General features: G+C 40.2%; 1 protein-coding gene across 1 annotated transcript; it reads left to right on the forward strand.

The window, feature by feature from the left end:
* Positions 1 to 4,545: 4,545 nt before the first annotated feature.
* DUT (deoxyuridine triphosphatase) lies at positions 4,546 to 21,504 on the forward strand. The gene is made up of 6 exons (XM_021673141.2): positions 4,546 to 5,129; positions 7,120 to 7,211; positions 8,715 to 8,759; positions 20,558 to 20,632; positions 20,780 to 20,850; positions 21,274 to 21,504. The coding sequence occupies exons 1-6, from the start codon at positions 4,840 to 4,842 to the stop codon at positions 21,328 to 21,330; spliced, it is 630 nt and encodes a 209-aa protein (XP_021528816.2). The 5' UTR covers positions 4,546 to 4,839; the 3' UTR covers positions 21,331 to 21,504.
* Positions 21,505 to 22,208: the final 704 nt, after the last annotated feature.

Raw genomic sequence — 22,208 nt, forward strand, 5'->3', positions numbered from 1 at the left:
CACTTTTTACTGAAACTGATCTACCTATATTCCGGCCCTTCTTCCTACCTCCCCTATTGCAATTGCCCTTTTACAAAAATAGGCATACTTGACTATCCAAAACCTGACTGGCAGTCTGTCCTATGGTATAAAAATCTCTGGGCTTGAAATAAAGGAGCACTTCTAAATCTTGGTGCCAGAACCCAAAGTATGGTTTCTGTCTTTTTTGGCTTACATATATTTCTATTAAGGGTGAACTGTGGCATGATAAATGAATATTTTGGCCCATGATGGAATGTTCTACATTGAAATATAGAATCCTGCAGTTATAGGGGATGATAATTTTCCATTAATTTTTTCAGTTCTTCCATTCATGAATGATTGTCAAAGAACATATTCCCCCGAGGAAGATTTTGAGAGTTTTATTCAAACTCACAAAATACTAAGACAGTTCATCTGTCTACTGGAGAGCCTCTCCATGGGAGGTTTAAGCAGAAGGACAGTGATCCAGATGGAGGTCTGAGATGAGAAAGAGGAGAAAGTAATAAAAGTGTGGGTAAACATTTTCATAATAATTATGAAAAGCAGTAAAATAATGATGCTTATTGAGATTAAAAGATGCATTTAATATGCCAGACAGTAATAACATATTTGTCCAAAGAAGGGTTAATGTTGTTAAAGCATTCTAAGGTCCTTGCATGATCCAGAAGAAAGACAATCATTATGATTAATTTTATATTTTAGAAAATGATAAGCATGTATGTTTTAATTTATTTAAAATAATAAAACTAAAGAGTAAAACATTTAAATTAGAGGGGAAAGGTGAAATAAAAAGTATTTAGTAAGTTTCACAGAAAGCAGGAAAAGGTTTTAAAAAGGAACATCTGAAACCCAAATTAAGATAGATTTAAATCCATCATGAAGTTTACATGATAGTGGAGGAAACATACAGTTAACAAGTCAAATGAATACATGTACTTTTATATAGCAATATATACTATGCAGAAAAACCAAACAGGATAAAGCATTAGCTGGTGCCTAGGAAGAGACTATTTTTAGGTAAGGGAAGACATAAGATACAAAGAGGAGGTAAATAAGACTCTAAGGGTTTTTTATTTGTTTTTTAGTAGAGACAGTTTCACCATGTTGGTCAGGCTAGTCTCAAACTCCTGACCTCAATTGATCCACCCACCTCAGCCTCCCAAAGTGCTGGGATTACAGGTGTGAGCCACCATGCCCAGCTACACCAAGGGTTTTTATCTTGAGCAATAACAGGCTGAGAAGGGAAGAGGGGCCAAGAAGGAGACTGAGGAGAAGAGACAGCCAGTGAAATGGGAGGAAGTGTTTCAAGAAGGATGGTATGATCAACTGTGCAATTAAGAATGTCTGGCTTATTTACTACAAATATCTCTCCCAGACCTGGAAACACAGCCAGTAGCAGAGTCATTGTTATGTTACCATAGGGCCAGACACAGTGGCTGCTGCCTGTAATCCTAGCACTTGGAGAGGCCAAGGCAGGCAGATTGCATGAGCCCAGGAGTTCAAGAGCCCAGCCATGGGCAACATGGTGAAATGCGTCTCCACAAAACATACAAAAAATTAGCCAGGTGTGGTTGCATCTGCCTGTAGTCCCAGCTATCTGGAAGGCTGGATGAACTGTATTTCAGCCTGGGCGACAGAGTAAGACCTTGTCTCAATATCAACAACAAAAGAGTTACCACAGATTTAGCAGGGCACATATACAGAGCACAGTGACTAAATGCAAGGGTCCAGAAGCCAGACTATCTGAATCATGGCTTAACCTCTTCCTAGTTGTGATCTGTGTGATCTTGGGTAAGTTATTTAACCACTCTGTGCTTTGTTATCCTCCTCTGTAAAATGGGGATAATATAATTTGTTTCCTCTAGTAGTCATGACTAAACGAGTTTTTTTGGGGGGGATTTTGAGACAGGGTCTCACTCTGTTGCTGACTGGAGTGCAGTGGCATGATCATAACTGACTTCAGCCTCTGAACTCCTGTGCTCAAGTGATCCTCCCACCTCTGCCTCCTGAGTAGCTGGGGCTACATGTGCCTGCCACCACACGTTGCTGATTTTGTATACATTTTGTAGAGATGGGGTCTGCCTACGTTGCCCAGGCTGGTCTCAGACTCCTGAGCTGAAGCAATCCTCTCACCTTGACCTCCCAAAGTGCTGGGAGAGTTTTGCTCTTGTTCCCAGGCTGGAGTGCAATGGCAGGATCTCAGCTCACGGCAACCTCCCCCTCCCAGGTTCAAGCGATTCTCCTGCCTCAGCCTCCTTAGTAGCTGGGATTACAAGCATGCCCCACCACATCCGGCTAATTTTGTATTTTTAGAAGAGATGGGGTTTCTCCATGTTGGTCAGGCTGATCTTGAACTCCCGACCTCAGGTGGTCCGCCCACCTCAACCTCTCAAAGTGCTGGGATTACAGGTGTGAGCCACCGTGACTGGCCTATAGTTAATATTTTTAAAGCACTTAGAATACACCCGACACAAAGTAGTAACTATGCATAAAAGGAGAGGGAAATCCCTACGATGGCAAAGATGGGAAAAAAAACTTTGCTTTTCAAGTACTGACTTGCATTGTCAGAAGGTTCAAATTGGCACTAGACTTAGGTAATTAATCAGCATGTCTGATTGGATTAACTATATTCTGATAAAGACAACACCATGAAGTAAACTATGGTTGAAACATGTTTAGTTCCTCTTAACTGAAGTATTTTGCATTTAAGGTATATATTCATGTATGTTCATAAAAAGTTATATTTTTATTGTCATAAAGAATCTTCTATTAAGTACTTACTGGCACAGAATCCTATTACTTTTTGGCAGCTAGAGTGTGGCCTTTTCTCTTTCAGTCTAAAATAACTGCAGCTGAAAAGTAACAATAATAAACACTTTCTGTATACAGATTAACAACAAAAAACAGCAGGTAATCTGCTTGGTGTTATTGTAACGAGACAAATAATTTTTGTGTAATACACTGAAGTAGGTGCTTTGAAGAATTCATAAAAGTTTATGACTAATTCGTTTGAAAGATAAAATGCATATACATCATTAGATTACACAATTAGAGTATATGGCTAATGACTAATGAATGATATAGTAAGTGTTAAAGATATAGTAAGTGTTAAAACGTAAGACGGGGCAGAGGTCACTGCTGATTGTAAGGAAGTTTCATGAATGAAGTGAGACTTTTATCTGGGTCTGGGAAAATGAAGTCATTACAATCACTACATTTTAGTAAAAGCAAGGACTCAAATAACGTATCTCTCATGTGAACATTTTCAGTAAATAACTGAAGAAAGTTATTTAAGGGAGCAAAATAACATTGGCTCAAATCCAGGTCGAAAAGTTGCAAGACTGGTCCAGAGAAGGCAGTGTATACTCCATAGCCTCATTCAAAGGAATCCCAACAACGAAGAGGAACCAGTTAAGGAGACTGAATAGGCGGGGCCTGTAAGGAAAGGCACAGCAACAGATGTAAAACTTCCCCAATAATACTTTAATAACACTTCTACTTTTATCTAAAACTGTCTCACAGCTTTTTTGATGTTGAAAATTCAAAAGCGTTCAATTCTGTTTTTTTTTTTTTTTTTTGAGAAATATCGAGATACTTGAATTATTAACAACCAGCTAGAAAGCTACTGCTTTATGCTCCACTGTAAACTCTACCATCGCGGCCTGAGATCCTAGTTCTACTCCTAGCCACCGGGTTCCCGCGGCGTTTCCGTTGGGTTATCCCAAATCTGTGCTTTGATACTAGCGCCCTCCCTGCCTCCAGTGGAATAAACACTACAACGTCCGGCCCTCGGTGCTGGAAGGAAATCGGCTTCTTGCCCACAGCCTGGGAAGCGGCCCCGGGCGCAGTAAATGTCAACCGCGCCGAGTTGCGGTTCCGGCGCTTTGGGCGCCCCTGAGCTGAGAGTCCGGGAGTCATGGCCGCCGGCAGTGCCGCCCCAGGTAAGTTAGCCAGGAACAGGGCCCAGACCTGGCGGAAACTCTCGGAAAATGAAGACTAGCGCAAACAAGAACGAGGGCAAGAGGCGGAGGCAGCAGGAGGTGGCAGCAAGACTCAGGACGCCAAGGACGGCGAGTTCCTGGAGACCCACGGCCTGCGCCAACCCTGGGCGCCGCCTCTCTATGCCCCTCGGCGACGACTGCTTCCGAGGTCACGTGCCCGGGACGCGCGCGTCTTCAGGGTGAAAGCCAGACGCACATCCGGAGGTGCCGAGGAGCCAACCAGCCCAAACGTTGGGGGAAATGACTCCCCTCTGCCCTCGCCCCGCGCTCTACTACCGTTCCCTTCCATCTCTGCTTCGCTCAGCGATGCAAAACGCGCCAGGTGCACGGCAGAGGGCCGAGGCCGCGGGACTCTCCGAGCCGGGCCCGCCCCTCGGCCGCGCCGCGCAGCACGGGACGCCCCGGCCGCCGTCCAGCGCTGGTCGCCTGAGCCGAGGCTGCCGCGGAGCCAGTACAGTCGAGGGCGCGGGAAGGGCGAGCTTCCTAAGGCTCGGGGTTGCCTGGCGCCCTGGCGGGGGAGGAGAGAGGCGTTTGAGGGGCCCCGGCAGTCCGGAAGGAAACCTTCTGGCTAGAGACAGTGGGGGAAGGGCGGTGAGCGGCCTCTTTGCGCGCGGGGGGAGTCCATTCGGGTCCCCTGGCGGAGGGGCGGCTTTCTAGTGTGTGAGGGCGATGCCCCAGGAGCTGCCCCCCAGCGTCGGCCTTGAGCGCTGAATGTGGAACGTTGACTGGGACCTAGTAGTTTCCGATCCCAAACTTGCTTTCCGAGAAGGGCTTCTAGCCCAAAATGTGAATCCCGCCTCCCTTCTCAGTCAGAACTATGGACTCGTCCCGGAGGGGGCTAGGGGGCGGAGCTGGCGGGAAATTTTGGTTTGGGCGGGTTCCCTGCGACGCTGCTTATTTTAACGTTCTCTTGTTCCTGGGGCGCTCTCCTCGCTCGCCTTCTGGCTCTGCTATGCCCTGCTCTGAAGAGACACCCGCCGTTTCACCCAGCAAGCGGGCCCGGCCCTCGGAGGAGGGCGGCATGCAGCTCCGCTTTGCCAGGCTCTCCGAGCACGCCACGGCGCCCACGCGGGGCTCCGCGCGGGCCGCGGGCTACGACCTGTACAGGTGAGCGGGGAGTTCCCGGCGAGGAGGCTGGGAAGGGCCGGCCATCCGCTGCCGCAGCTGGAAACAGTCACCGAAGACATTACAGGAACACGCTAGCTGTAAATAGGATTTCTGCCTTTTTTCATGTCGAAAATTTTAGCTTTCATCTTTGGCATAAATAGAGATTTGGGCAGAGTTCAGAATAAGTAAAATAGTTATACAGTGTCTACCAAGACGTTACTTTGCAACTTGTATTGTACCCTTCCTAAATAGAAGGTAGAGATTGGGAAGGCACGTGGTGGCTTCTGAGTGGCCTGAGGGTGATGCTGTGCTCAATAGAAAAGCCGAGGCGAGAGCCTAGATGTGAGCGTGAAAATACCTAAGAACAGAATTAACAAGCATGCATCTGCCTTAAAGAGTTATTTTCTATACATTCATCTGGCCCCAGGGCGGAATTCCAAAAGACATCCGAATAGGAAAGGCAGAGCTGCGTGTAATACTACCACACTTTGATCTCTGCAGCAGGTTTTACCTGTGCCATAAACTTTCCCGTTTGCTATTTAGTCCTCACAGCAATCCTTAAGTAGATTAGTGTTACTTTTTACACAGGTGGGAGTTTGTGAAGCACTGAATTGATCTGCCCAGAGGCTTGAAGATAATAGAATTTTTTCACCCTGAATTTTGGGCTTTTTTTTTTTTTACCACTGTGCCCAGTTCTTAGAACCATTAAAGTAGGCGAAAAGTAATGCTGAAAGAGGAGGAGGGTTTATTATATAATTAAATCCCCAGCACTGGGATTTATTTTAAATTATCTCAGGTAATTTGAACATGAGAGCTATTGGTCTAAACACAGGAGAAGATAAAGGAGTGCATGATGATAGCAACAGAAAAGAATGGAGAAGGAAATTAGGTATGGACACTTGTAGCTGGAAAAACTGTGCAGTCTCTTAATTTTAATGAATAAAAGATGAGTGATGTAGTTTGACTAGATCTTTCCAAAGTATATGTTGGAGCACTTTTGTGAGTCTTAGGGGAGTCCTTGACTTAAGATACTTTAGTTTCCTGATAAACACAGGTGACTTTCTGTGTACTGAAATTGACGTAGAAATAATGTATCGCTGTAATAAATTAGGGCTTAACTATTTAAAGAGGGATTTCAGTGAAAGAAGGGGAAGTATAGTACTGCTTACCAGACTTAATTAAGGTCTCCAAAGTAAACTTCCGGTCTGCTCTTTGTAAAATCTCTTAACTTTCTACCCCGGAGAGGTCCGCAGTAATAGCAAGAATGGCAGCATTTGCTGTGTGGACCTTCGAGGAATTCCGTTCCTTAGCAAGATCTATCTCCAGGGGCTGTTCACAGTGATCAGCTCTTTCCTTCAGGAAGTTCATGGCCTAAGCTTGGTAAACTACCAAGCCCAGCCTGACAGATACAACACAGTTGTTTATCGCTCTTATTTTGTCCACCCATTTTCTCCTTTCCTTCTGCAGATTTTCCCTAATCACGTAGATGATTGTGAGAATAAAATGAGGTAATATATATATAAACCAATTAGAACTGTGCCTGGCACATAGTAAAGGCTTAATAATAGCTATTGTTAGCCAGTATTTGCCTTTTTTCTTGGTTCTTTCTTCATTTTTTTTCTTTTCAAACTACGGTAGTAAAGCATCCACCTTTTGAAAGTTTGTGCCCCTTCATGCTAATAAGTACCTCAGTTTCCCAATAAACTTCTGTTCAGGGACAAACATTTACAATGTTGGCATCTCTTCACACCATCAAAATTACAGAGAATTATTTTATCTAAAGTTGTCATTTTAATAAAAGAAAACAGCTACCTCTACCTTCTTCATAAACTTAAAATGAATTGGGAATTCATAGCAAGGTTGATTTTAGAAACTAAAGTTGCATTAATTCATTAAATATATTGAAAGCAATTTTATATGCTTGGTCACAAAGAAAATATAAAAACAATTTTATTAAGTAGATTTGCATTTACTTTCAATATTTTCTTAGTGCCTATGATTACACAATACCACCTATGGAGAAAGCTCTTGCGAAAACAGACATACAGATAGCGCTTCCTTCTGGGTGTTATGGAAGAGTAGGTAAGTCATTTAAGAAACAGGTACTGTTTGTCAAGCTCTCCTTTGTGATACATTCTTCATGTTTCATTTGGGGTAATAAGCAGGTAATATTGCTTGGGCTGTGTCCCCATTTGTGATAGCAAATGCACTGTTTGAAAGGCTTTATTTACATCTCTGCTTTGCCTCTTCTGGCCCTTTTATTTTTCTCCTTCCTCACTGGAGCTTTTAAGTTCACATTGGCCTAGGAGGTTGTTCTCAGAACAAGACATTTTATATTATGAGAGTAAAACTTCTGACCTTGTTGGTCCCAGAGTGTGTAAGCCTATTCAGCCTTTTCTTGTTTGGCCATGGGGTTAGGGTAAGGAATACTCTTCAGTGTTCTAGAGGGATTGGGAGGAACTAGGATAAAATGGGAGTACAAGTCAACAGGTTTTTCTGGAGTGGAACAGTTGTTACCAGAGTTTTTTGCAAGAGCGTAAGTTCTTTTTCTTTTTGACTAACTTCAGAGTAAACATAAAGGAGCCAGCGGAACTGTGACACCCTCCTCTGGGGAAGGGAGCTAGGCTGGCACTATCTTATTAGCCATGAGTGGGGAAACTGCCAGTACTTCGGCCCTTAAAAGATAACAAGATGGGCTCTCATCTCTCTTGGGCATCATTAACTGCATTTTTAAGACCTTTTTCAGGGGAAGGGGCCGGAAATGGGGTGAAATAAAGGTCATTACAGAAAGAGGCAGCATTACTGACAAAGTGCCTGATTTAAATTATTCTAAAATAAAATACTAGAAGTTAGGATAATTAATTACAGGCGTGATGCTTGAGTCAGCAAGTATAAGGTATAAACTTAGCTCTTTTTTTCATTTTTTAGGATTAAAAAGTATACTAACATTGAACCATCGAGACTTGGTTTTTGGTATTTTACTTAACTGATACTAGCCCATTTATCTTACTCTGGTTCATATGTTTCCTACAGGCATGTCTTTTGGCATCTGAATCATGAATAGTGGGGTCTCAAGTTCTAGGCTGTGCTCTGCTATTTGGTTAGATTTGTTCCCCTCTCCCTTCTTCCTCTCCCTTCCCATCTACATTGTACATGTTGTGGTATCCCATCTTAAAACCAAAGTCCTCTTCGTCGGTATTGTGTTCCTGCCAGCCATACTCCTCTTTGTTCCCCTTTGAGGCTAAACTTCTTCAAAGAGCAGCCTTCAGTTGTTCTGGCTTCCTCGCCTTATTCTAGTAGTTGTTCTCCCATGTCTACACCACCAGAAATTCTCCATTGAAGTCACATGGGAGTGATTTAAGTTAGTTTTGAATTAAAACCTTGTAGGATTTTTCTAAACTATTATTTCCAATTTTGGTAATACAGTATGATGAATATATTCTTTAATTCAAAATGATGTGCTAAAGTTAAGATGAAGATATTGATATGATAGGTGAAGAGAATGACATGCTTAAATTGCATCAGCTGTATCTAGCATAGCCCTTCTCCCTTAAAATAACCAACGTCTCTTTTTCTGTTTTTTAGCTCCACGGTCTGGCTTGGCTGCAAAACACTTTATTGATGTAGGAGGTAATATATTTCCTTTTTTATTTTGTAAATGTTAGCAAGTATTTGTCTTTGTTTGAAAGGTAGTATTCAAATGACAGATTTTGTTTTTAAGAAAATGATTTTTTGTTGTGACTTGCTTCTTTAGAAATTTCCATATATGAAGTAAGACAATTATGATAAAATTTCAAATACTATTTCATGTCTAATTTTTAAGTTACATTATGTAAAATGCATGTTGATTTACTAATAGGCTGACTAGGCACTATCTGACAAATAGGATTTTTGCCTTGGTTTAGTGATAATCTGCATTTTGTAAAAAATGACTATTCTTAGAGGAAATCTTGTTATTACAAGAGAAGGAAAAGTTTGCAATTATTTTAAGCAATTATATTTTAACTACTAACTTAATTTTAAAAATAATTATTACCTAGTTAATAGTGACTTAAATTTAATGATGTAATAATTAATGAGTAATTAAGCAACAGAATTGTAGAAAATGCAAGTCTATCTTGTAAGAATTTTCTTACCTTGATAGGAGAGCTATCTGTCTATAGCAAAATACAAGAATATCTTTCCCTGAAGTCAGGAGAGAAAAGTTTTCTCTAAATTTGTCAGGAGAGTCCTTTGGTACCTGTTTCCCTTATAATAAAGTCTTTCTCATATATCCCAAAGTTAACACTACCTCATGTGGTACCTTTCGTGAAGAACCCTCAGTATCTTTTTTTTTTTTTTTAAATTATACTTTTAAATTCTGGGGTACATGTGCAGAACGTGCAGGTTTGTTATATAGGTGTACACATGCCATGGTGATTTGCTGCATCCATCCCCTCCCCTCGCCTCAGTCATCTACATTAGGTATTTCTCCTAATGTTACCCCTCCCTAGTGCCCCCACCCCCTGCTATCCCTTCCCTAGCCCTCCTACCCCTGACAGGCCCCAGTGTGTGATGTTCCCCTCCCTGTGTCCATGTGTTCTCATTGTTTGACACCCACTTATGAGTTAGAACATGCTGTGTTTGGTTTTCTGTTCTTGTGTCAGTTTGTTGAGAATGATGGTTTCCAGTTTCATCTGTGTCCCTGCAAAGGACATGAACTCATAATTTTTTTTATAGCTGCATAGTAGTATTCCATGGTGTATATGTGCCACATTTTCTTTATCCAGTCTATCATTGATGGGCATTTGGGTTGGTTCCAGTTCTTTGCTATTGTAAACAGTTCCACAGTAAACATATGTGTGCATGTGTCTTTATAGTTGAATGTTTAATAATCTTTTGGGTATATACCCAGTAATGCGATTGCTGGGTCAAATGGTATTTCTATTTCTAGATCCCTGGGGAATCACCACACTGTCGTCCACAATGGTTGAACTAATTTACACTCCCAGCAGTGTAAAAGTGTTTCTATTTCTCCACATCCTCTCCAGCATCTGTTGTCTCCTGGCTTTTTAATGATTGCCATTCTAACTGGTGTGAGATGGTAACTCAATGTGGTTTTGATTTGCATTTCTCTAATGACCAGTGATAATGAGCTTTTGTTCATATGTTTGTTGGCTGCATAAATGTCTTCTTTTGAAAGTGTCTGTTCATATCCTTCACCCACTTTTTGATGGGGTTGTTTTCTTGTAAATCCATTTAAGTTCTTTATAGATTCTGGATATTAGCCCTTTGTCAGATGGGTAGATTGCAGAAATTTTTCCCATTCTGTAGGTTGCCGGTTCACTCTAATGATAGTTTCTTTGGCTGTGCAGAAGCTCTTAAGTTTAATTAGATCCCATTTTTCTATTTTGGGTATCGTTGCCATTGCTTTTGTTTTTTCGGTCATGCAGTCCTTGCTCATACCTATGTCCTGAATGGTTTTGCCTAGATTTTCTTCTAGGGTTTTTATGGTGTTAGGTCTTATGTTTAAATCTTTAATCCATCTGGAGTTATTTTTTGTATAAGGTGTAAGGAAAGGATCCAGTTTCTGCTTTCTGCATATGGCTAGCCAGTTTTCCCAACACCATTTATTAAATAGGGAATCCTTTCCCTATTGCTTGTTTTTGTCAGGTTTGTCAAAGATTAGATGGTGGTAGATGTGTGGTGTTGCTTCTGAGGCCTCTGTTCTGTTCCATTGGTCTATATCTCTGTTTTGGTACCAGTACCATGCTGTTTTGATTACTGTAGCTTTGTAGTATAGTTTGAAGTCAGGTAGCATGATGCCTCCAGCTTTGTTTTTTTTTGTTTTTTTACTTAGGATTGTTTTGACTATGTGCACTCTCTTTGGTTCCATGTGAAGTTTAACATGTTTTTTTTCCAATTTTGTGAAGAAAGTCAGTGGTAGTTTGATGGGGATAGCATTGAATCTATAAATTACTTTGGTCAGTATGGCCATTTTCACAATATTGATTCTTCCTAACCATGAGCATGGAATGTTTTTCCATCTGTTTGTGTCCTCTCTTATTTCCTTGAGCAGTGGTTTATAGTTCTCCTTGAAGAGGTCCTTCACATCCCCTGTTAGTTGTGTTCCTAGGTATTTTATTCTCTTTGTAGCAATTGTGAATGGGAGTTCACTCATGATTTGGCTCTCTGTTTGCCTGTTATTGGTGTATAGGAATGCTTGTGATTTTTGCACATTGATTATGTATCCTGAGACTTTGCTAAAGTTGCTTATCATCTTAAGGAGCTTTTGGGCTGAGACGATAGGGTCTTCTATATATACAATCATGTTGTCTGCAAAGAGAGACAATTTGACTTCCTCTTTTCCTAATTGAATACCTTTATTTCTTTTTCTTGCCTGATTGCCCTGGCTATAACTTCCAATACTGTATTGAATAGGAGTGGTGAGAGAGGGCATCCTTGTCTTGTGCCAGTTTTCAAAGGGAATGCTTCCAGTTTTTGCCCATTCGGTATGATACTGGCTGTCATAAATTGCTCTTACTATTCTGAGATAACGTTCCATCAATACCTAGTTTATTGAGAGTTTTTAGCATAAAGGGCTGTAGAATTTTGTCAGCGGTCTTCTCTGCATCTATTGAGATAATCGTGTGGTTTTTGTCTTTGGTTCTGTTTATGTGGGATTACGTTTATAGATTTGCATATGCTGAACCAGCCTTGCATCCCCGGGATGAAGCCTACTTGATTGTGATGGATAAGCTGTTTGATGTGCTGTTGGAATCGGTTTGCCAGTATTTTATGGAAGATTTTTGCATCAATGTTCATCATGGATATTGGCCTGAAATTTTCTCTTTTAGTTGTGTCTCTGCCTGGTTTTGGTATCAGGATGATGTTGATCTCATAAAATGAGTTAGGGAGGATTCTCTTTTTTTGTATTGTTTGGAATAGTTTCAGAAGGAATGGTACCAGATCCTCTTTGTACCTCTGGTAGAATTCGGCTGTGAACCCATCTGGTCCTGGACTTTTTTTGGTTGATAGGCTATTAATTGCTGCCTCAACTTCGGACCTTGTTGTTGGTGTGTTCAGGGATTCAGCGTCTTCCTGGTTTAGCCTTGGGTGGTTGTAAGTGTCCAGGAATTTATTCATTTCTTCTTGATTTACTGGTTTATGTGCATAGAGGTGTTTGTAGTAATCTCCGATGGTAGTTTATATTTTTGTGGAATTGGTGGTAATACCCCCTTTATCATTTTGTATTACAGCTATTCAGTTCTTCTCTCTCTTATTAGTCTGGCTAGTGGTCTGTCTATTTTGTTGATCTTTTCAAAAAACCAACTCCTGGATTTATTGATTTTTTTTTTTTGAAGGGTTTTTTGTGTCTCTGTCTTCTTCAGTTCTGCTCTTATCTTAGGTATTTCTTGTCTTCTGCTAGCTTTTGAATTGTTTGTTCTTGCTCCTCTAATTATTTTAATCGTGACGTTAGGGTGTTGATTTTAGATCTTTCCTTGCTTCTCATGCGGGCATTTAGTGCTGTAAATTTCCCTCTAGACACTGCTTTAAATGTGTCCCAGAGATTCTGTTACATTGTGTCTTCGTTCTCATTGGTTTCGAAGAACATCTTTATTTCTGCCTTCATTTCATTATTAATCCAGTAGTCATTCAGGAGCATGTTGTTCAGTTTCCATGTACTTGTGCAGTTTTGAGTGAGTTTCTTAATCCTGAGTTCTAATTTGATTGCCCTGTGGTCTGAGAGACTGTTTTGATTTTCCCATTCTTTTGCATTTGCTGAGGAGTGATTTACTTCCAATTATGTGGTCAATTTTAGAATAAGTGCAATGGGATTCTGAGAAGAATGTATATTCTGTGGATTTGGGGTGGGGAGTTCTGTAGATGTCTGTTAGATCTGCTTAGTCCAGATCTGAGTTGAAGTCCTGGATATCCTTGTTAATTTTCTGTCTCATTGATCTAATATTGACAATGAGGTGTTAAAGTCTCCCACTATTACTGTGTGGGAGTCTAAGTCTCTTTGTAGGTCATGAAGACCTTGATTTATGTATTTGGGTGCTCCTGTATTCGGTGCATATATATTTAGGATAGTTAGCTCTTCTTGTTGCATTGATCCCTTTACTATTATGTAATGCCCTTCTTTGTCTCTTGATTTTTGTTAGTTTAAAGTCTGTTTTATCAGAGACTAGGATTGCAATCCCTGCTTCGTTTTGCTCTCCATTTGCTTGGTAAATCTTCCTCCATCCCTTTATTTTGAGCCTGTGTGTATCTTTGCATGTGAAATGGGTCTCCTGAATACAGCACACTGATGGGTCTTGACTACCCAATTTACTAGTTGGGTAGTTGGTGTCTTTTAATTGGGGCATTTATCCCATTTACATTTAAGGTTAATATTGTTATGTGTGAGTTTGATCCTACCATTTTGATGCTAGCTGGTTGTTTTGCCCATTAGTTGATGCAGTTTCTTCATAGTGTCGATGGTCTTTACAATTTGGTTTGTTTTTTGCTGTGGCTGGTACTGGTTGTTCCTTTCCATGTTTAGTGCTTCCTTTGGGAGCTCTTGTAAGGTAGGCCTAGTGGTGACGAAATCTCTCGGCAGTTTAACTCTTGTCTGTAAAGGATTTTATTTATCCTTCACTTATGAAGCTTAGTTTGGCTGGATATGAAATTCTGGGTTAAAAATTCTTTCCTTTAAGGATGTTGAATATTGACCTCCGCCTCTGTTTTGACTTGTAGGGTTTCTGCGGAGAGATCTGCTGTGAGTCTGATGGGCTTCCATTTGTGGGTAACCCGACCTTTCTCTCTAGCTGCCCTTAGCATTTTTTCCTTAATTTCAACCCTGGTGAATCTGACGATTATGTGCCTTGGGGTTGCTCTTCTTGAGGAATACCTTTGCGGTGTTCTCTGTATTTCCTGAATTTGAATGTTGGCCTGCCTTGGTAGGTTGGGGAAGTTCTGGATAATATCCTGAAGAGTGTTTTCCAGCTTGTTTCATTCTCCCCATCACATTCAGGTACACCGATCAAACGTGGATTTGGTCTTTTCACATCATCCCATATTTCTTGGAGGCTTTGTTCTTTTCACTCTTTTTTCCTCTCATCTTGCCTTCTTGCTTTATTTCATTAAGTTGACCTTCAATCTCTGATATCCTTTTTTCCATTTGATCAATTTGGCTATTAAAATTTGTGTATGCTTCACGAAGTTCTTGTGCTGTGTTTTTCAGCTCCATCAAGTTGTTTATGTTCTTCTCTATGCTGGTTATTCTAGTTAGCATTTTATCCAACCTTTTTTCAAGGTTCTTAGTTTGCTTACATTGGGTTAGAACATGCTCCTTTAGCTCAGAGAAGTTTATTACCCACCTTCTGAAGCCTGCTTCTGTCAATTCGTCAAACTCATTCTCTATCCAGTTTTATTCCCTTCCTGGTGAGGTGTTGTGACCCCTTGGAGAAGAGGTGTTCTTTTGGCGATTTCAGTCATTTTGTGCTGGTTTCTTCCCATCTTCGTGGATTTATCTACCTTTGGTCTTTGAAGTTGGTGACTTTTGGATGGGATTTCTGAGTGGACGTCTTTTCTGTTATGTTGAAGGTATTTCTGTTTTTTAGTTTTCCTTCTAACCATCAGGCCCCTCTGCTGCAGGTCTTCTAGAGGTCCACTCCAGACCCTGCTTGCCTGAGAATCACCCACGGGCTGCAGAACAGCAAGGATTGCTGCCTGTTTTCTTCCTCTGGTAGCTTCGTCCCAGAAGGGTACCCGCCAGATGTCAGCCAGAGCTGTCCTGTATGAGGTGTCTATTAGGATAAACGGGGTCACGGAGCCACTTGAGTAGGCAGTCTGTCCCTTATCAGAGCTTAAGTGCTGTGCTGGGAGCTCTGTTGGTCCTTCAGAGCGGCTGGGCAGAGACGTTTAAGTCTGCTGAAGCAGGACCCACACTGACCCTTTTCCCAGGTGCTCTGTCCCAGGAAGGTGGGGCTTTATTTATAAGTCCCTGACGGGCGGCTGCCTTTTTTCAGAGGTGCCCTGCCCAGCAAGAAGGGAGTCTGGTCGCAGTATGCCTGTAGAGGCTTTGCTGAGCTGCTTTGGGCTCCACCAGGTTGTTGTGTAAACTTCCAGGCGTCTTTGTTTACACAGGTGAGTTTAGAACTGCCTACCTGAGCCTCAGTAATGATGGATGCCCCTCCCCCCACCTTTCTCGAATGTCCCAGGTTGAGCTCAGACTGCTGTGCTGGCTGCAAGAATTTCAAGCCAGTGGCTCTTAGCTTGCTGGTTTTTGTGGGGGTGGGACCCACAGACCCAGATCGCTTGGCTCCCTGGCTTTAACCCCCTTTTGTTCAGGGGAATGAGCAGTTCTGTCTCGCTGGCATTTCCGGCCCCTCTGGGGTATGAGAAAAAAAAAACCTGGCTACCACAGCCACCCAGTTTTGTGCTGGAAACCCAGGGTGCTGGTATTGTAGGCAGCAGAGGGAATCTCCTGGTCTGTGGGTTGTGAAGACTGTGGGAAAAGCTCAGTATCTAAGCTAGAGTGCCAGAGTGTCTAAAAAAGTCCCTAATGGCTTCCCTTGGCTAGGAGAGAGAGTTCTCCGGCCCCTTGTGCTTCCCAGGTGAGGTAGTGCCCCATCCTGCTTCCATTTGCCTTCCTTGGGCTACTCTCACTGTCTAACCAGTCCCAATGAAATGAACCTGGTACTTTGGTTGGAAATGTGAAGATCACGCGCCTTCTGGATCACTCTCTCTGTTAGCTGTGAACCGGAGCTGTTCCTATTCTGCCATCTTGATGAAAGTCCCTGCTGTAGGATTTCTTGAACTCCCGACCTCAGGTGATCCACCCGCCTTGGCCGAGGATTTCTAACCTACAGAGCTACCCTCCTTATTGTAAGGAAATTTCTGCTTTCCTGATATGGTTTCCTTGCTTCAGATCTCCTATGACTGGGATTCAGACCCCAGTCGTGGTCCCTGTATACTGACCCTTTATCCCATCAGTAGTGAATGTTTCATTTAACAAGATATCTTGGCCCCCAGATAAGTAGGTGTGCTAGATCTCCTCCTCCACCCATTTTTACAGAGCTACTTTATGGACGCTTTTTAACAGATCAGGAAACTGGCTCAGAAATGAGTCCATGCGGATATGTGGTAAAAACTGGAATCTCTGTGTGATTCCATCCCCCTTGTTCTTTCCACTGCAATGAAGTGTGGAGATTACCCCGCTGCATCCCCCTCACCAACTAAACGCTGTCCTGAATTAGTTCACTTTTATGTGCCACTGCAAGGGCTAACTAAGCACTTAATGAAGCCTGGCTATCCTAGACCTGCCGCTTAGTCTAACATTTGGTGTGTGTGGTGTCTCTCCATAGTGTCACTAGGTGGTGCTGTGGGACAAGACGGGACTCCAAAAGTACACGTAGTTCTTTCTCAGGGACTAAAGGGGAGCTGAGTTTTACATAGCAGGGATGGACATTGACAGCCACTCTTGGGTTGAGGGGTCCTTGGGCTCTGTAAGTTATGCCTGATGTTCAAAAATGCTTTCACAAGATCAGCTATGTTATTTGGGACTGTAACAGAAGGAGATCAATGATTGTACATATTTTTAATGAAGTTTCAAATGACTGCAAGGAATGGGAGCTTTAGAATAACAACTGGATTTAGATCCCAGCTCTGTCACTAGCTATTTCTTAACCTTTCTGAGCCTCAGTTTCCTCATCTTACCAAGGAAATTAGTGTGTCTGCCTCTGAGAGGTGGGAAGATTAATATGATAATGTATATGAAATATATAGTGCTTGGCACATAGTGGATTCTGTGAGATATAACTTCTATCCTTAGTGACTTCACAGATTGTTTTTATGTGTAAACTTTTTCTTTTTTTCGGCTTTGTTACTAATTTTTGCTCTGTTGAGAACAACTTGCTGGGAAAAACTTCATGTAAAAGAATGGAAAGTTAGTTTGCCTGGTGGTTGGTATGGTGTTAATAATAAAATCACATTGTGGTGTGTTCTTGGATGCAGAGAATCTTAAAGATGTCCGTTAGTCACAAGTTTATCATAATTGGCAACAGTTTTTATTTCTGAAGAGAGATGTTCTTAGAAATCCCAGGCTGTAAATAAGGGTCAAAGGGAAAAGTTGAGCATGCAGGATTCTGTTCAGAATTCACATCTGGTAGGTGTGGATAGTTTTTCACTAAAACAAGGTTTCCAACAAATGACATGCCAAACTCTTGACACAGTAAAACTTTTGCCTGAAGTCAGTTAGTCACTCTGCCAGTTCCAGTGCATGATTTTTCCAGTGATAACTTCAAGATACTTTCAGCTTTCTCTGAGGAGAAATATCCCTGATACTTAACATCCCATAAGCAGAGAAGGCTTTTCTTGAAGGTCACATGGCAATTGGGTAGTAAATGAATTGGGAACTACTGAAATTTTTATACCTTCAGCACTGATGCTAAAAAAAAAACTGCAGAGGGCCTTTTTTTCTGCCATACATTTTAATTGACTTCAGACTTCTTAATTTCTTTTAATCAATTGAAGGTTTTTCACATTTTTGTGTCCCAAGCATAAACTCTTAGATACGTATCTCTGTAGAATTCAAGACACGCAGTTGTTTGGTTCTGATACAACTACTTTACAGACACATAGCAGAGGCCTTTACTAAAAGGGAGTGTTTTTGTATGTTAGAAGATACTATAAAGCCAATAAGCAAATATTTGCAACTTCTATAAAAAAGAACAAATGAGAAAAAAACATGAAAATATAGACAAGGACATGCAAATGTCCAACAAATGGGAGGGAAAAAGTTCAGCCTCACTAGTCATCAAGGAATGAGAAGTAAGGCAATGAGATAACCATTTTTTACTCAATATATTGGCCAGAATGTAGGAGATTGCTGCCATCAGATATTGGCAAGGATTTTGGAAATGGGCATTTTCAAATATTGCTGATGGAACCTTTTTTTGCAACCTATTTGATGAAAATAAAAAGCATGAATGTTCAATGATATATTTAAGGGCTGCTTCATTTATTATAGCAAAATGTAAAAGCAGCCTGTGTCTGTTAAGAGAATAGTTACATAGAAATAATGGTACATGTTGGGCGTGGTGGCTCATGCCTGTAATTCCAGCACTTTGGGAGGCTGAGATGGGCTGATTGCTTGAGCCCAGGAGTTTGAGGCTCATTTTGAGCAACATAGGGATACCTTCTCGCTACAAGAAATAAAAAAATTAGCTGGGTGTGGTAGTGCCTATGCATCTGGAGGCTGAGGTGGGAGAATCACTGGAGATTGAAGCTGTAGTAAGCTGCGATCCTACCACTATACTCCATCCTGGGCGACAAAGTGAGACCCTGCCTCAAAAAAATAAATAAATAAAGGAAAGAGAATGATACTGTATTTCCATATCTATCATCCTCTAAATAGAAAAAAGTAAGGTAGTTTGTAAGATATATTTCTGTAACGTTGACTACCTCAGGGAGGGTAAGAGAGTAAGTTTTTACTTTATATGTATTTGTATTATTTTGGTTATTTTAAAATTTTTGAATAAAGTAGAAACAGAAAAGTTCAGAAGTCAGTCCATATTGTCTTTCTCTAACTCATTCAAGATAGATGAATTATTAGTACCTCAAAATCTCCCAGCATGGAAATTCTCTAGCCTACTGTGGTCATTTTTTCTAGCATGGAATAACATGCTATGTTGAGGGGTTTCTTCATTAAATCTAATTTAAATTGTCCCTGCAGTCAACATTTTTTATATATAATGTGGAAAACAGCTGATCTCATCTTTATATCAATTTTTTTTCATAAATATTAAGGTCTAAATTAATGGCCAACTGAGTGTGGGGAATAAAGCAGGGTTTGGTATTCGAATTGGTCAAGTTCAGTAATTGATTGTTTCCTTCAGACCAGACAGTAGATGAACTGCCTTTGTTGCTTTTCTGCCCAGTTTTATACTCACCGTTGTTCTCATAAAAGTATTGCATCAGGAACCTTTAAAAAGTGCTAAAATTCAGATTCACTTGTCTCTAGTCAATTCATTCATAAAGAACAAGAGTTCATTTAAACTTATGTTGTAATCCATTTGGAAAATCTAAAATGTTGCTTTTGCTGAGTGTTTTTCCCGTGGTGGACCTAAGGGTTTGCTTTTTACCCCCCCACTCTTATTTGGGAAAATTGAAAGGGTATTCTTAAAAAAGTGGGGTGGGTATGTTTTGGGGGGTTTTGGTTTGTTTTTCTAGTTAGATTTCAGATAATTAGGAGTGTGGGCAAATAGCATTACTGCCCATTGAGCTGAACACATGATTATTTTTATTTCATATTTTTTCCTTCGTAAGGGTTTTTGTTGAGAGTAGAGTGTTAGTTAAGAGGTTAAGATGTGACGTGGAGCTGTATTCAGTTAGATTCATGTGAGTCTTATCCAGCCTTTCACAAACCGAAGGTAAAAAATTAACATGTTTAGTAGAAAATTGGGGGTTGAGGGAGGAAGGGGACTGACTACTAATAGGTAGGAGATTTTCGGAGGGAGGGTAATGAAAATGTGCTATAATTGACTGTGGAGATACTTGGCCAACTCTGAATACACTATAAACTGTGGAATTGTACACTTAAATCGATGAATTGTATGCTTTGTGAATTATTTATCAATATAAAAAAAATGAAAAGGCCTGGTGCACCTGTATTATCTGTGCTTGTGTTTATGGAAATATTTTAAATTCTTGGCTTAAAGATAAATGCTAGCAAGTCTGATAAGTGTAACTCTCTGGGCTATGGCAGTCACCTGGCTCAAGTCTCCCCTGCATGGATCTTCTCCCTGTGTTCATAATCTCAAGCAAGTTTTAATTACACATAAAATGTTGTACTCATTATGAAGCCTCTGTGCTACTGTCTTTTGAGAAATCATGCTCTAAGAGAAGATAGTGGTTCAAGTTAAAAGGAGAGGAAGATTATGAACTGAAAAGTTCAGCTTCATTTTTAGTGTAAAAATGGAATGTTCTGATATTTGCAAGACTGCTGCCTAACAATGTCAGCGTTTATTTATTCAAACACTGCAGAGCTTTAGGCTTTTTGACATTTTTATTCAATCATATTTCAATATGGGTATTTAGCAGGAAGCTAATACCAGGAAAAGCCTTTAAAACCCAAATTGTAATTTTCTTCCAGTCTTTTTCTCAAGTGTGCAGTGCTTAGACAGTAGGTTGGAGATGGTCATTGCTACTCCCAGCTTGAAATAGGAAATGGTTGCCATTTCGTAGAGTGACAGTTTGGAAAATTAGGACCTGTTTTCTAAATTTTTGTGTTTTAGTAACACTATTTCTTGATTTTAAGGCTTTATATAGTACCAGGGCAAGATTCACTTATTCAACTGTAAGAATAAAAATCTCAGGCTACCTAACAATGATTTTGAGATAATCTTAGACCTCTAATATTCCAATAGCAAAAATCGAGATACTATTATTTTTGTTTTCTCTAGCTGGTGTCATAGATGAAGATTATAGAGGAAATGTTGGTGTTGTACTGTTTAATTTTGGCAAAGAAAAGTTTGAAGGTATGTTAAATGTATACATTCACATAATTTTAGTGAATTTTTGGAGTCATGTATGTGAAAATAATATTGACTCCTTTAATTCTCATTGAATAAAACAGGATGTAGATGTGTCAATAACATCAGTAATAAACTGTTCTTTCTTTGAAGTCAAAAAAGGTGATCGAATTGCACAGCTCATTTGTGAACGGATTTTTTACCCAGAAATAGAAGAAGTTCAAGTAAGTGTTATAAAAGCTTATAGAGAATTAAGCGATATAACATCTTAAGTGAAGAAATATATATCATCTTGAGGATTTAATATGCTGTTTGTAACTAAAGAGTAGATATGACTAAACTTATGCAAATTTCAAATACTAGTTTTGAATTTCTTAAAATGTTTTTTATGTAGGTATGTAGTATTTGGATAAGTTATTTAAATATCTGAACTTCTGATATTTTCTTAGAATTTTTTACAGTTATCCAATATTCTGATTTATGGAACTTTTTAGAATTTAATTTTTTTCTTTCTGTAATCTCCCTTTTGAAAAGATGACATAGCAGGAGTAGAATTCTGGCTGTATCATTTTTCTTAGGAGCTGGAGAGGAAAACTGAAAGAGGCTCTAAAAAAAACTGTGATGCTTACCATCTTTCTATCTTTCAGGCTTTGGATGACACCGAAAGGGGTTCAGGAGGTTTTGGTTCCACTGGGAAGAATTAAAATTTTTGCCAAGAACAGAAAACCGGAAGTCATACCTTTTTCTTAAAAACAAAAGAGTTTTTGCTTCAAGTGTTTTAGTGTTTTGTACTTCTGTAAACTAACTAGCTTTACCTTCTAAAAGTAGTACATTTCTTGTTTTTTTTAATGATTAAATAAACTGTTTTTGTAAAGCAACTTTGTTTTTCTGCAATTGATGGTTGTATGTAAATCTGCTTTGTGGTTACTTGATGTAAACAGTGTCTTCTTAAAATCAAATGTACATCGATGACAGAATAAGAAAAACTATTATTTAACTCAAATGATACCGGTACATTGAGCAACTTATTTTGCTTTAATTGCTTTAAATCGTAAGCAATACTTTTTATTCACTAAACCTAAATTCTTTCACAGGTATAAAATTTTGCAGAAGCTGAACTAAAAGAACTAAAAATGAATAGGAGAGATTAAAGTTATTTCTTCTTCCGTTCTCTTCAGTAGTCTAAAACCTTTTTAATCTTAAGATTCTTTATGATGAGGATGAGAAAAGAATCCTCAGCTTATTTCTCCATTATTAATCTTTGTTTTGATAAATCCTCTATTGACTGGGTAGAGGTGTGTTTGTGAAAGACGTGGCTTCGCGATTTACCTTCGGTTTGTTCCCCTGAATTTCATCTCATTAGGCAAATTGTACTAGTTGTAGTTAATGAGTTTCCCTCAAGGAAGTAGCAATAGACTGTAATCAAGAAAATATGCCTGTTATACGGATAAGATAAATAATGTATACTTCGGCTACCAGATTTTTCCATCTCACATGCATAGCTTGAGTAAATACATATAAGCATGTCATTGCAGATAGGGGACTGAGTCTGTGGCCTAGCTTGATTAACATCTTTTGGCAG

This window comes from Aotus nancymaae, unplaced genomic scaffold (assembly GCF_030222135.1).
Source record: "Aotus nancymaae isolate 86718 unplaced genomic scaffold, 86718_ANA_hifiasm-v0.15.2.pri h1tg000062l, whole genome shotgun sequence".
NCBI lineage: Eukaryota > Metazoa > Chordata > Mammalia > Primates > Aotidae > Aotus > Aotus nancymaae.